Source organism: Stegostoma tigrinum, chromosome 18 (genome assembly GCF_030684315.1).
Source record: "Stegostoma tigrinum isolate sSteTig4 chromosome 18, sSteTig4.hap1, whole genome shotgun sequence".
Lineage (NCBI taxonomy): Eukaryota > Metazoa > Chordata > Chondrichthyes > Orectolobiformes > Stegostomatidae > Stegostoma > Stegostoma tigrinum.
Window position 1 is genome coordinate 33,101,726 of NC_081371.1, and position 15,451 is coordinate 33,117,176.

The following is a 15,451-nucleotide window of genomic DNA, read 5'->3' on the forward strand; positions in this document are numbered from 1 at the left end:
ATAGTCATAGAGATATACAGCATGGAGCCTTTGGTCCAACTTGTCTATGCTGACCAGACATTCTAAATTAATTTAGTCCCATTTGCCAGCATTTGTCTGTATCCCTCTAAACCCTTCCTACTCACATACCCATCCACTTGCCTTTTAAATGTTGTAATTGTAATGTTTGGAGATAAGCATATTGAGTACTCAGTGGAATTTTCTAGCCTTGGTGAAAGGGGCAGGGAAAGTTACCTTTATCTCAGTCGAGGAGCGGCACTGAAAGCGAACAGATAAAACGGTGAAATGAAACGTTTGGGATCAGAGATAATTACACGTTTGTTTTGGAAGAGCTTTAGTCACTGCACGCGTAAAGGCATCATTTGAGTAAGTTGTGCCTACTTTTATAATGTAAACAGCGTTGCGACGGCATACTTTCAAAGTGTAGAACTGAATGAAAATAGTTTCTTTCTGCCGCCACATATTCCACCCAGTAATTAACTTCTGCTAAAGTTTCAAGTGAAAATATCTAAATCCAGTCCTTTCAGGGGCCTTGACTTTCACTGGGCGTTAACCGATGGACTGTGTCTGATATCGCAACATACGTCGGGACGTTGTAGGACCTTTTTTAAACCCGGCAAATGAATCAGCTGTTTTACAGTATCAGTATGTTAAACCCGAATAATATTTTGTTCTTTGGCTTTAGCATTTATAGAAGTACCGTCTGAATCTAACTTTGATTTCGAAATATATTTGATTACAATTTGTCAGAGAACGGAAGTAAGTGAAAATGCAAATAAATCAAATTAAGAGTCAAGTGTAAAATAAAAGTTTAGAGTTAAAGCCAATTGTGAGCGGCAGCCGTATGGACCCTGCACTCGCCATGGCTCTACTCCAGCTCTGAATACCATTGGCATCCGGAAATGATGAAAACTGTGGTCTGGGGAGAAAAAGAGGGGAAAAAAACCTCTCTTGTGAAGAAATGAGTTGCAGAGGAGTAATGTAAGTACAGCAGGTTTGGTCGCAGCTTGGCTATCCGGCTTCATTCAATGCTCATTGCAGAACACGGTCTGGGCTGTAACAGATAACCGAGTGGTGTCGTTTGGAGACTTTGTAACTTTCTTTTTGTTGATTGATGTAATCAAATCACCTTCGGAAAAACAAACAAAAGGTTGGGAATGGTTTGTAGGTACGTAACCCAAGGAAACTATAGAGCTAAAAATCTAAATGCAAGATTGTTAGTAAATAATAATGCTTTCCCCGAAATTATTTTCGTTTAAGGAGAACTATATTTCGTGCATTTTTGAAAAAGATTGTGGAACAACTGTTGACGTAGCTTATAGTGGAGACGTAGAAGTAATTTTTGAAATTAATTGAAGGACTAGTTGGAGCCCGGCATCCTGTTTTTACATATTTTTAAGGTCAACTGCTCTAGTAGTTTTGAGATTTTCTGCTTGTATTTCCCAGGATTGCTGGTTCCGTTTCTGGCATCAGTGCCTGAGTGAGTTGCTTGGCAGATGTCCCGGGTGAAAGAACCTCCAAGGCCTGAAGGGCCAGAAGAGGACATTTTTACTGAAAACAGTCTTTTACTTCACACTGATGGTAAGGAAACTTGGCTATAAAACTCCAGCAAGTACATACAATTGGGGAATTCAACTGGAAAGAAGTCTAATATTTGATTTGAATTATGCATAGTTAAGACAATAGGAATTGATTAAAAGTGCTTTCCTCACTAACATTACTTTTTAAAATCTATTAAGCCTCTAATCATTTTATAAAAAAAAGTTCCAAGCTTTCATACTTTCACAAGTGCAGTTGACTGATGTAAGAATTAGAAGAGTTTCAGGATGTTCATTGAGACTTGAGCTTTTAAAATATGCATCTAACCTATACTTGGTCTTTGGAGCATGTTCAAGTTCGAAATCTTGCTGTCATACTTTTATAAGTTTCCTCAAATCTTTTGTTTGGCTTGTTTTAGATGATTTTAATGCATGCCAAATTGCTGTGTTGATTTACACTGAAGAATTTGAGATTCAAACTGAGATACCTAACACCTGAGCATAGTAGTTGCTTTCAGAATTACACTCTCACTTGTGCTATGGTGTGTACTTGAACATAATTTGTATTCCAAAAAAGTGTATCCCTAAATGTTAGTATTGGTACGATTTTGAAATGTTTACTATCTACATAGTAAAATCTAAACACCATTTTTTGTTGTAGAAGGAATTCCTCCTGATGTCTGTAAGGTATACATTGAAATTTAGTAAATTTAAAACAAAAACTACTGCCAAAATCAAAATATGTCAAACCATTGTATAAAAGTTGCTTGAAGTTCATGTTGTGGAAATTGACCTTTCTTTTCCTTTAAGTAATTTCCTTGAGGATTTGAGTTTAATGTTATCCAAATCTTGTCATGTATTTCTCTAGCTAACGCCACACACAGTTAGATAAGGAATTTTATATGAAAGTTAAATAAACATTAGAGGGATTGCCGCGTGCATGGAATTGGTGCTTGGGTGTGTCGCCTGATTCGCAGCCAGAAGCTTAATCTTGGCAATTCATAATGAATTATGTGCTGGGTAGCTATTTCGGGAGTCCTTCTATTGTTTGTTTATTTATTTTGTTTATTTTAAACCCTTCAATTGTTGTGAACTGTGGATTCACTGAATTGTTTCTTTGAATAATGAAATGGCCTTATTATTACATTGTTAGCAAACATGAAACATATTTGTAGAACTGGTAAATTTGTGTCAGTGGAAGTGTACTATTTGGCATCATCAAAACAATTTAAATTTATTAGCAAGAGGAATAAGGGTTTAGCAAGACCTGGATATTATGAAGTTGATAATTCTGCTATTTTCTAGGTATATAAACTACAAAGAGTGATTTGTTTTCACTTTTTATTGGGCTATCTAGACTGGTGCAGTTAGCCCTTGACTGTGACAACTGCCCGAGTCTGGAAAAGACTGTCCACAATTATAGTGTGACACTTGACCCTGAATAAACTTTCAAACACAAATCCACATGATCACCAAGACCACATTACGTAACTGAACTGAGACTGTAGCTTGGTTACTACCGAAACTCTCACCTGATTACTACTTGTTAGCCTCCCACCTTACACCTCCATGAACTCAAGCTCATCGAAAACTCCACTGTCCATGTTGAACAAGGTTCTGTTTAAGCATCACTCTTGTTTATTTCAAAACAAGTACCTTTATTTTCAAATCCCTTTGGATGCCCTTACCACTTCCACCTCTGTTACCTCCTAGTCTCTCAATTCTTTGAGATATCTATACTGCTTCAATTCTGCTGTCTGGCACAAACTGGATTCTAACTCCATCACCAATAACCATACACTGAGTCATGGATACCTTCACCACTGTAACTTGTGTCCAAAGCTCCCAACTTTTCTCTACTTCTTTAAAAGGTTTAAAGAACATTGCTCCTCAACCAGACTTCTTGTGATTGTTGTCCTTAATATCATCTTATGTGGTTTAATATTAGATTTTATTTGATTTCTCTAAATTGATTTGGAACATCTACCATGTTAGCTTGCATTTATATTATGCGTTTGTATTTCAGATGAGCTTTAAAGGTTTTTAAATTTTCAACATACACAAATCTAGGTGTATTTAGCGGTACAGATGTTTAGCTCACTGTCCTTTCACCTCTATAAACTTAATTACAGATTATAAAATTACAAAGAAATTTCCGTGCCAAAATGTTTCATTTTGCTTCTAATATTCAGCATTAGCCTGCTCCCACTCTGTCATCCCACCTGAGCAACATATCTTTTCCATCTCACTCATGCTTTTTTCTAGCTTCCCTTTATGTGCATCTATGCTAAAATGTTTTGAACACACGTTGTAGTACTGGGTTCCACATTCTCATCACTCTTCTGAATACAGAAACTGCTTCTAATTGTTAAATCAAGTAAAATATTATGGTCTTTACTGAAGAACATAGCAACAGGAGTAGATCATAAAGCTCCTTTAACCTGCTGTGCTGTGTAATAAAATCATGACTGATTCTCAAGCTCCACTCCAGTTTCCCATCCCAATAATCTGTTGATTTCTGCTTTGAATATAGTCAACACCTGAACAGTCTAGGGCAGAGATTTCCAAGTATTGCCAGGTCTGAACTAAGAAATTTTTCTTTATCTCAGATCAGAAAGTCTCAGGATGTGGCCAGTATCCCCTAATTGTAGACTCTTCAGCAAGGAAAGGAAAAAAAATCCTTCGTAATTTCTGTCAGTTCCTCAAAAATGTCTCTCGTCAAAACACAATCTTCATATCCTATGAAGCAATCTAATGAACTGTTGCAATCTTCGGAGACCTTTCTCAGGCTTGGAATTCTTAGATGCTGAGACTAAAAGTACAAATATTACTTTGATTGGGAACTTAGCAATACACTATACAATTGCAGCAAGATTTCTTTTATTCATACACTAAACCTCTCATAGTAAAGTCTAATATATTATTTCCATTTCTCATTATTTGAAGAACCTATGTGTTCATTTTGTGATAATAAGGTGTCGAGCTGGTTGAACACAGTAGGCCAAGCAGCACTAGAGGAGCAGGAAAACTGACGTTTTGGGCCTAGACCCTTCTTCAGAAATCATTTTGTGTGGTTTTTATATATGATAGTTAATGCCCTCTGGACTGGTTCTCCACAAGGTCGTGTTTGTTCAGTGATGTACGTTTTGATATTAATACTATAATGGAAGCAGTACTACCTACATAACTACTTGTGGATAAAAGTCACTGTAATATCTACCCATAAACAATCATGAAAAATATCAGCATAATTTGGGTTTCCATGAGACCCAGAAGGTGAGATAATCAGATCCCTGATGTCAGTAAGGGGAGATAGTTGCATAGCTGCTGGAGCATCAGGGCTTAAAATCTGTTGATTGTGTTACAATTTTACAGATGTTCTGTATATTTTCACCCAAGTGCACATATCTTTGGGGCTCTTATTGTAATTTTGACAAAGAGGAATCTTTTAAAAAATATATTAACTTCAGGCCATGTGTCCTTCATTGACTAGGGCAGCATTTATTGCCCTTGAGAAGGAATTGGTGAGCTGCTGACTTAAACTGCTGCAGTTCATCTGGTGTAGGAACACCCACAGTGCTGCCAATAATATAGTTCCAGGAATTTGACCCAAAAGTGGTGGAGGAATAGCATATTGGTCCAAGCCAGGATGATGTGTGGCTTGGATTGGAATTAAGGTGGTGGTGTTGCCGCTGCCCTTCTAGTGAGTAGAGGCTACGGACTTGTACAATACTGTTTAAGGAGCCTTGGTAGGTTGTTTGCTATGTATGTAGTAGATGGTACACACCACTGCGACTGTGGGTTGGTAGTGGTGGAAATGAATGTTCAGAAGTGTTAGAAAAAGTTCCAATCAGGTGAGCTGCGATGTTCTGGACAATGTTAAGCTTCTTGAATGTTTTTGGAGCTGCACTTATCCAGGCAAGTGGAGAGAATTCCATCACACTCCTGACTTGTAGATAGTGGTTTGGCTTTGAGGAGCCCAGAAGTGAGGCCCTCACAGCAGAATTCCCAGCCCCTTATTTGTTCTTGTAGCCACAGTGTATAGATTGTCTGGTTCCATTTCTGGTCAATTGAGACTGCAAGGATGTTGATAGTGAGGGATTCAATGGGATGATGCCATTAAATGCCAAGGTGAGATGGTTAAGTTATTGCTTGTTGGAAATGTTCATTGCTTGGCACTTGAGGCCTGAATGTTATTTGGTACATATTAGTCCAAGCCTGAATGTTGTCCAGATCTTGCTGCGTTTGGACGTGGACTGCTTCAGTATCTGAGGAATCATGAACGGTGTTGAAATTTGTGCAGTCATCCCCACCTCTGAAATTATAATGGGGGGAAGGTCATTGAAGAAGCTGGAAGATGGTCAGGACTATTGCATGACCTTGTGGAACTCTTGCAGTGATGTCTTGGAGCAGAAATCAATGACCTCCAACAACCATCAATCTTTGTTTTGTATTAAGCACAAGTCCAGCCGACAGAAAGTTTTAACCCTTGCTTCCCTTTGACTCCAAATTCACCACAGGCAGTCAATTGCTGCCTTTATGGGGCAGTAACTGATGAAGAGGCACCAGACTCGAAACTCTGCTTTCTTCCAACAGATGCTGTCAGACCTGCTGCATTTCTCCAGCAATATCAGTTCTGTTTGCCTGAGATAGCCTGCCCACTTGACACATCTGGCTGAAGATGAATGCAAACCTTTCAGCCCCAATCTTCTAAACTAAAATGCTGATTGGTTGGTTAGCTTGCTGAGCTGGTTCATTAGTTTGCAGCTGTTTCTTTACCCTGCTGGGTAACATCATCAGTACAGCCTCCGGTGAAGTGCTGTTATGTTTTCCTGCTTGTTATTTAAACTCTGGGGTCCATTGGAGTTGATTACTTCATTTTCGGTTTTTCTTTGCAGTGGTGTGTAAAAAGGGTCTAATTGGACGTGTTTATTGACATATAAATATACGTGTGTGTGTGTGTGTGTGTGTGTGTACACACACCACTGCAAATAAAAACTGGAAGTGAGTTAATCAACTCCAACGGACTCCAAAGTTTAAATAACAAGCAGGAAAACATAATAGCGCTTCACCGGAGGCTGCACTGATGATGTTACCCAGCAGGATGATGAAACGTCTGCAAACTAATTAACCAGAAAATCATCCACAGCCCGAGCTACAGATCTGCTCAGAACATTAGCTGGTTCCCTCCATCATGAATGATTTGCAGAGCCACCTGCTTCTGGTAGTTGTTTAATTTCCCTCCACTATTCAAGACTGTGGTGGAAATGCTGACCATAAATTGGGGACTATTGCTTGAGGCACCACTTAACCCAGTCTATCACATGCTGCTTTCACATCTTGGCATGCAAGTAATCCTGTGCTGTAGCATCATCAAGTTGATACTTTATTTGTAGATCTGCCTGGTGCTGCTCCTGCGTTCTTTCCCATGCTCTTCTTTGAACTAGGGTTGATCTCCAGCTGGTAGCATGATGGATATGTTGAGTCATGATGATACAGATTGTATTTTCGAGTCTGGTTCTGCTGCTGTCGATTTCCAGCAGTGCCCTGTCTGGAGTCGCTAGTTCTGCCCAAAGTCTATCCTGTTTAGTACAGCAGTAATGCCACACTACCTTTTAGGAGAGAACAGTTCAACTCCTATGTAGAGTGAGATTTGTCAAGGTGACCAGAGAACTTTTGTCTTTGGGTTTTCCCAGTCCCTCATCATGTTTTCATTTCCAGCCTTTACCATTCTCTGTAAAAGAGTGGGTAAGTCAGTAGATCACTGCATTTGCCATCTTGAATTTTTTTTTGTTACTTTGTTAGTCAGGAGTGTAAAGCTTTTACTGTTTACGTTTTTTTTGAATATTCCATTCATTGAATTGTATTTCCATTTTGACATTGCTGCCCGCTCCTCCAAATTGTGACCACACAATATTCTATGAAACGCTATTCAAATTCATAAATGCGACTTGGTCTTTTTAAATGTCAAGTGTTGGAAATTCTTGGGAATGCCTATTTGTGGATCTGGGATGTGACATATGACTGTCTAATGGATGGACCACTGACTCTCTACCAAGTTCTTGTGTCAACATATTATGGACTGATGTTTATGTATACTCCGTCAGCACGTTTTTGGCTAAGATGGAAAAATTTAGCTCCAAGTCATATTGTCCTGAGAACTTCACAAACAATTGCTCACTGACAATAGTGGTTTTCTAAGACCAGTTGGTTGCTTTATGAAAACAATCTTCTAAGATTTAGGTTTTTATTTCCATTTTGCAGAGTCTTTGTGAATTCTGGTGGCAGGGACACAGTGTTCACTCATGAGTTCATTATTGTGTAGCTTCATAAAACACCCATGAGAAAGCTAAGATAACAAGGTGTACAGCTGGATGATCACAGCAGGCCAAGCAGCATCAGAGGAGCGGGAAGGCTGACGTTTTGGGCCTAGACCCTTCTTCAGATTGTCAATATACAAAATCTGAAGAAGTATCTAGGCCCAAAGCGTCAGCCTTCCCGCTCCTCTGATGCTGTTTGACCTGCTGTGATCATCCAGCTCTACACTTTGTTATCTCAGATTCTCCAGCATCTGCAGTTCCTACTATCACATGAAAAAGCTAATTTGAAGCAGAAGCAAAATGCTGGCAGTATTCAAAGCAGAGTAGAAGGTTATTGATTTCTGTTTTTCTCACCGTAGTTGCTGCCTGATCTGATAAGTATTTGCAGAATTTTCTGTTTGTTTTAGTTTCATTATTTTATTGCAGGTACTTCTATAGCTGGACTCTTTGTAATGAAGAATATTTAAACCAGAGATTCTGGATGCCATATAAAAGTCTGTACATGTAAATGTGTCCCGTCCCATGGAATTCTAATTGTTTTTCTTAGGTCTACTTTTGAAAAATAGTTTTTGAAATTGGTGATGACATTGGTAGTTTGCCTGGACAAATTCAGGCACGTGTGAGTGAATTGCCTTGTAAAATTAGCGCTGAAATGTGCTTGCAAATTAAAGAGATCCTCTGGGGACATTTTTTTTCCCTATTGCTGTACTGCAGGACATTTCATCAACAAAAAGAAGAGAACCTTTCGTAAAAAAGAAATGCAAACAGATCTCCTGAAGCGAAACATGTCACTAAGAAAACCTATGAGGGGACTTGTTAATATGACCCAACTGACTATTCTGACTAGTCTATTTGCATAACCATCATCACTGGTGGTCCCTCGCAGATGAGGATGACTCTCTTCCACTCAGTGTGAGTCTGTAGGTGGCTGTATAGGTTGATGCAGCTACCCCAGGCTCTGTTACACTTGGGACAGAAGGTGGTTGCCGGAAGATGTGGGTGGGGTGTTGGTGTGCCGGTGCGCTCCTTCCCTGTTTTCACCTAGCTTCACTTCTTCCCGAAAACAAGTCTTGAGGTGTTCGATGCCTTCCCAGATGCTCTTCCTCCACTTTGGGTGACCTTGGGCCAGTGATTCCCAAGTGTCTGTGGGAATGCCGCACTTTGCCAGTGAGGCCTTGAGGGTATCCATGAAGTATTTCTGTCTGCCTGGGGATCGAGCGCTGGTTCAGGGTTGGGAGTAGAGCACCATCTTGGGGAGTCTTGTGTTGCCCATGCGGACGCGGTGTTTTCTCTGCATGCATGTATGTCAATAAAGCACTGTACAAATTTGGTGTGAGTCACATCTGTTTTCTGGGTGTCAAACAGGCAGAAAGTAATCAATGCTGAGAACAGAAACTGTCTGTCCATCGGGCAGAAGGCCATGTGTGATATTTTGATGTTGAGAGAAATGTGCTCAGAGCTTGCACCTGCACTAAATTTTGTATATGTAAATAAAGGCATTATGTATAAATATAAATGCACAGTCTACAAACCTGAGTTACCTAATCCACTGCATTCAGGAACCAAGACTATTTGGAAGACAACCAATGGACTTTAAAACATCATCATTAAACAAGTAATTTCTTTAATTAATTGCCTCTTCTGGCTCTTCTGCCTGCACACATTTACCCAGTCCTTCAATTCTTAATTAGTTTCCATGAGAGCTGTGCCACACTGTTACCGCCACCCACTCGTTCCAGTTGCCTCCCCTTCTCTTTTTTTTGTTCCACTTTGTCAACAGGCCTCAGGCAAGTGATTGATGTGCCCCAAAATTCCAAATCCCTTCAGTGAGCTGCCTCAGGTCAGCCAGCAGCCTGGCAACATCAAAGTCTGCGTTCGGTTGTATTGTAGGTTGCAGTGGCCAATTATTGAAGGCAATAACATGTCATTATCTGAGCTTTTTGAATTTTTATTTTAAATTTAGCCTCGTCGTCTCTTTTAAAAAGTGTCATAAGCAATCCATGGAACTCTATATGTACCACATGGTGTGTTGGAAAATGATAAATAATGGACAGTTAAAGGTATTAAAAATAAGTTGACAAGCAAATAGAGTATCAGGATTTTTAATGTGAATTACTACACCAACCAAAGGAATCTGCAGTGAACATCAGACTAACCATGTTTGTGGTATTCAGTGTCATTCCTCAACTCAATGCCCTTTGTATGATTACATTTTAATATAGAATGAACCTTTGAGAGTATCCGTTAAAGTATCATGATTCAAATTTTCTTTTAAAAATACAAAACCAAAGTTAAAACATGCTATATAAATAGTAATGCCAAGTTGGCATTTTAACATTTTGCGAATTGTTAGAATGTAAAACTGAGATACTTTAAAGGGTGTCAGTTTTGAGGCACAGACCAAAAATTGTACAATTGAATCAGAGATGATAATACTTGCCATGCAATCTTTGCTGACAATGGAGAGGAACAATGGTATGTAGGATGCTAAATGTGAATCTGAAAATGTTCAGGAGCAGCATTGACCTGGTAGTTTTGAAATAAAGAAAGTGTAGAATAATTACAATGGATATAAAGTTGGAGTGTCAGAGATTTACAGGATTTACATATCAAATAATCAGCATTACTTGTTCTCTAACATGCAAACAGGATATAGAAAAAGTTTTCGTTGATGTGGGAGAATTAGTCATACCTTGGCTGTCTTGGGGTTTATTGAACATTCCCAATTATATTACAAATGATTTGTCTTGCAGTCCAATGTAGCTTATCCATCCAGGAAGACCCCAATGACTTCCAGAGTGATATTCAACTGTTTCAGATTATCTCAAGGATTTCGCTTCAAATTATCAACCTGAAAACCCTATCCATGATGTTTAGTGTGAACAATTTCTTGTCGTCACTTCTAAATTTGCACTTTACTTTGAAGCTAAACCCTTGTCTTACTTTCATGTAGAAGCTTGAAATTGTGTTCTAAGTTTACCTTTTCTGATTTTATATGGCTCTGTATGTGGTTCTTCGGTGAGCCCAAGTTACTTTATTTTTTTCCCTTACCACTCTGCAATAAATATTTGATACTTAGTTATTTTCTAAATCACTTCCAGCACTTGATTGTATTTAAGGTGAGGTCTGACCAGATCATTTTATAGTTAAAGCAGGCATATCTTCTGCCCTATTGCCACTGTCATTTTGTATTAAACTTGCTTTGTTGATAGCTGGCCAGCTGTGGTCAAGTCAGCTGAATGTGGAGTTTGCTAAAACCCTAGATTTCTCTCAATTCCACCTTTTTATCAATTTCAGACCAATTTGTGTTGTGTTATATTACTTTTGATCTTCATATTTGTATAACTGAATATTTGTTTACCTCGCATTTTATCTTTTATTGATGTTCCAATTATGCTCTATCTAACTTTTTTGTGTTTAACTTTTTTTTTAAGATCTTGAGTTGTATTCTTTGCACTTTCTTTTCACCCTTTCCACCATTCTTGTTTTCTGCAAACTTGACCAGGCTGCACAAAGATTCTGAATCCAAACTGTTAATGAATGAACATTTAGAGCAGCTTTGTTCGTTCCCTGTCAATCTTTGGGGCACTCCATTTGTCTTTAATCTACTTAGTGACATAAATTCTCAAAAATGATTTATTACCACCAACTCTTAAACTTTTTATTGCTCCCAGGTTTCATCCCAAATCCCCAGTCTTTTCTGATCTCAAATAGCAAGCATTATAGAATTTTGTCAAACTGTCTTTCCTCAAAAAAGCGGTTAATCAGGGTGGTTTAATCTTCTGAATTGTTATTTGTTGGTTATGCTGCTGTTATATCGACAATGCTGACGTTTATGATTCCATTCCATCATTGTACAGGATTGATTTAAGATTGTTTTTCCAATTTCTTTTGCCTTATTGTTCTAAGGTAATATTTCTTAACTCCATAATTGATTTTCTTTTTTATTTAGGTGTGCTGTGTTGTCGGTCATCTGATACACTGTAAAATTATTTTCCATCAAATTTAAGACAAAATCGACAATCAGCTAAAACAACTAGGTTGTATGACTTTTGCTCAAATATTTGAGATATCCCTAGTACCCTTGCCTTATTGTACAGCCAGCATAAAGGAAGCATTTTCATAAAACTTGTTTGTGTAAACTGAACTAAACATGTTATTTTACATTGTTTATTTAAGATATCCAATTAGTAAAACTTTGAATAATTGCCTCTTTCAGACACTAAAAAACATGAGGAGGGGAGAGAAGTTACGCAGCAGGGGGATTTACCTTCACCAGATAACTGGGTGATACATCAGGATGCAGAGCACCCATCAGCCCTGGTGAATGACACTACTGGTGACCTCATCAGAAGTAAGTGCGTGGAAGGTCTTTTGACTAATGTAGTGCATTCTGGAACAAATTGCTGTCTGACAGTATTACAATAATACCACAATTACAAATGGTGGCAATATTGACATACAGTTAACTTGTGTCAAATGTGATAATGTCAGTAAAGTAACATGAGTCAACGGGAGTTGCTTTAACAGAATGATCACTGTCTGAGTGCATTAACAGTTTGTGCAAGTGCTACAGGTACTGCTGAGTCAGCACTGCTCTTTTGATTATGGTGCGTATTGTCAAACTTGAGTACACTTGTGATGATGTTTGCATTACAGATTTGTTGCCATTGTTTTGAGGAACAAAAAAGCTTTGGTGAAATGATTCTGGCACACATTCATTGGCAGCTTGATGAAAGTACACAGTTTCACATTCTGAGAGTTTAGACCAGTTCTAATCTATAAATTTCATTTCTCAGTTTCCTGTCATAAATTGTAGAAAGAAAATTCATACTAGTATGTACATCTTTCAATATGGAAAGCACAATTTTGAATCAAAATCTCATATACTTCACTTCACTTGTCTTCTTTCTAGTGAATTTACCTAAGTTAACAAGTATTACATTTATTTTAGAAGCGAGTTCTAGGAAGTATTCTTTGAAAAGCAATTCTACGGTTCAATTTTAGTCAAGCAAAATGGAAATGTGAAAGCAAAGTTGAGAAATCTGGAAGGCCTGTCACTGCGCTACTCATTGGCGATTAATTTTGTAAAGGGGTCTTAAAAGGATATTAAGTCATAATAACCATATCTAAGAGAACTGATGCCTGATTTTAGAAGCCTGTCTGAAATTCCTTCAGGTAAACGTTCTAAATGCAGAAGTGGCTGCCACGAACCATCTGTTGTGCTAATACGTGTTTGAAAGGAAATCTCGTGTACATGGTTGTTTTGACACGTTCAATCGGATGCCACTCTCCCATTTTGCTTTTGCAACCTGGTGGTGGCATTTTCAGTAAAAACTCACTTTCGAAAACAAAAATCCACAAAAATTTAGCAGTGGAATCAATGCCTGCACAGAAGTACAGATGCAATGCAAACAAATTTCTATCCACTGAAGTTCAAGTGCTTCATATAGACTTGCAACTGATGGTAGATGTTAATATGAAATCACTGTTAACGTTTCAGATGTGAAATGCTGATCTAACAGTAAATTAGTCCTGGAAATTTTTGATTTTGCCTTCTTGAATCATTGCAGGCTGTCTGTGTAGGTAAACCCAAAATGCTACTGGGGAGGAAATTCTAGGATTATAATCCAGCGACGGTGAAGGAACAGTGACATATTTCCAAGTCAGGATGCTGAGTAGCTTGGAGAGGAAATTGCAGGTGGTGTTGTTCCATGTGTGTGCTGTCCTTGACTTTCTAGTTAGTAGTGGTTATTGGTTTGGAAGGTGCGAAAATGCTGCAGTGTATCTTGTAGATGGTGTACTCTAAATGATGAAATACATCTTGCACAAGGTATACATTGCTACTACTGAGCGTAGGTTCTGCAGAAAGTGAACATTTTGTTGGCGTAGTGCCAATCGGTAGGCATCTTTGTCCTGGATAGTGTTGAGTTTCTTCAGTGTCGTTGGAGCTGGATGACTCATCTAGGCAAGTGGGAGTATTCCATCACACTCCTGACTTGTGCCTTGCAGATGTGAGGTTTTGGGGAATCAGGAGATGAGTTACTCACTTGCTCTGGTAGACGCACTATTTGTATAGATAGTTTAGTTTTTCTGACCAGTAATAATCCCTTTGTCGATAGTGAGGGTATTCAGTGATGGTAACGCCTTTGAATGTTAAGGATTAATAGTTAGATTCATTCTTATTCATTGCCTGGCACTTTCTGACATAAATGGCACTTGTTATGGTGGATACGATACAGGTCTTGTTGTGTTTGGCCATGGATTTGCTCAGCATGTGAGGAGTTGCGAACATTGTTGAACATTGCGCATCGGTCAGTTATCGTTCACACTTCTGACCTTGTGATGAAGGGAAGGTCATTGATGAAGCAGCTGAAAATGTCTGGGTCTAGGAACCTACTTTGAAGAACACCTTGACAGATGTCGTGGAGCTTAGATGACTGAAATTCAGCAAAAATAACCATCTTCCATTTGTCCTATGTGTGACTCCACCCGGTGGAGTGTTTTTGTTTTTGCCTGGTTCCCGTTGATTGCTTGATGCCACATTCTGCCAAATGCAGCCTTGACATCGGGGGTAGTTGAACCAAGGCTGTCATGAGATTAGAAGCTGAGCAGTCTGGCAGAATCCAGACTGAGCATGGTGAGCAGGTTATAGCTCTGCAAGTGCTATTTTCTAGTACTATTGATCACCCATTCATAACTTCATCACCTCAGGTGACGTCCAACCTCATCGTTCCCCAAACCCGCACCGACCATTTCTATCTCCTTCTGAAAATCCACAAACTTGACTGCCCCCGGCCAAACCATTGTCTCTGCCTGCTCCTGCCCCACTGAACTTATCTCCACTTACCACAAATCTGTTTATACCCCCCCTGGCCCAGGAACTCTTCACCTACATCTGGGACAAAACCCATTCCCTCCACCTCCTCCAAAACTTCCAATTCCCTGGCCCCAACACGTCCTCTTTGTTATGGACATCCAATCCCTCTACACTTGTGTCCCCCACACGGATGGCCTAAATGCCTTCTGTTTCTTTCTGTCTTGCAGGTCTAACCAGTCCCTTCCACCAACACCCTTATCTACTTTACTGAACTCGTCCTTACCCTTAGCAACTTCTCCTTTACCTCCTCCCACTTCCTACAGACGAAGGGGGTGGCCATGGGCCCAAGCTGTGCCCACCTCTTCGTAAGATACATGGAACAGTCCCACTTCGGCTGCTACAGTGGCACTGCCCCCACTTCTTCCTCCATTACATCAATGACTGTATGAGCGCTGCCTTGTGCTCCCACAAAGAGCTTGAACAGTTTATCAACTTTGCTAACACCTTTCACCCAACCTCAAATTCATCTGACACCTCTCTCTCCTTCCTGGACCTTTCTGTCATCATCTCTGGTGACCACCTTGAAAGCAACATCTATTTCAAGCCCACCGACTCCTGCAGCTGACGAGACGATACCTCCTCTAGCCCACCTTCCCTTACTCCCAATTCTTCTGCCTCTGCTGCATCTGCTCCCAAGGTGGGCACTTCCACTCCCAGATATCCCAGATCTCCTCTTATTTCAAGGACCTCAGCTACCCCGCTTCCAGTGATCG

The 15,451-nt window shown here is 39.5% G+C and overlaps 1 protein-coding gene across 3 annotated transcripts in view; it reads left to right on the forward strand.

Moving 5' to 3' along the window:
* Positions 1–244: 244 nt before the first annotated feature.
* The window catches only part of mdfic (MyoD family inhibitor domain containing), a 47,831-nt gene continuing 32,624 nt past the window's right edge, over positions 245–15,451 (forward strand). Inside the window, exons 1-3 of one of the 3 annotated variants that reach the window (XM_048548291.2) lie at positions 245–366; positions 1,447–1,581; positions 12,078–12,212. In XM_048548291.2, the coding sequence (XP_048404248.1) occupies positions 1,497–1,581; positions 12,078–12,212 (220 nt within the window). In that variant the 5' untranslated portion in view covers positions 245–366; positions 1,447–1,496. The other 2 variants (XM_048548289.1, XM_048548290.2) reach the window with 2 other exon arrangements.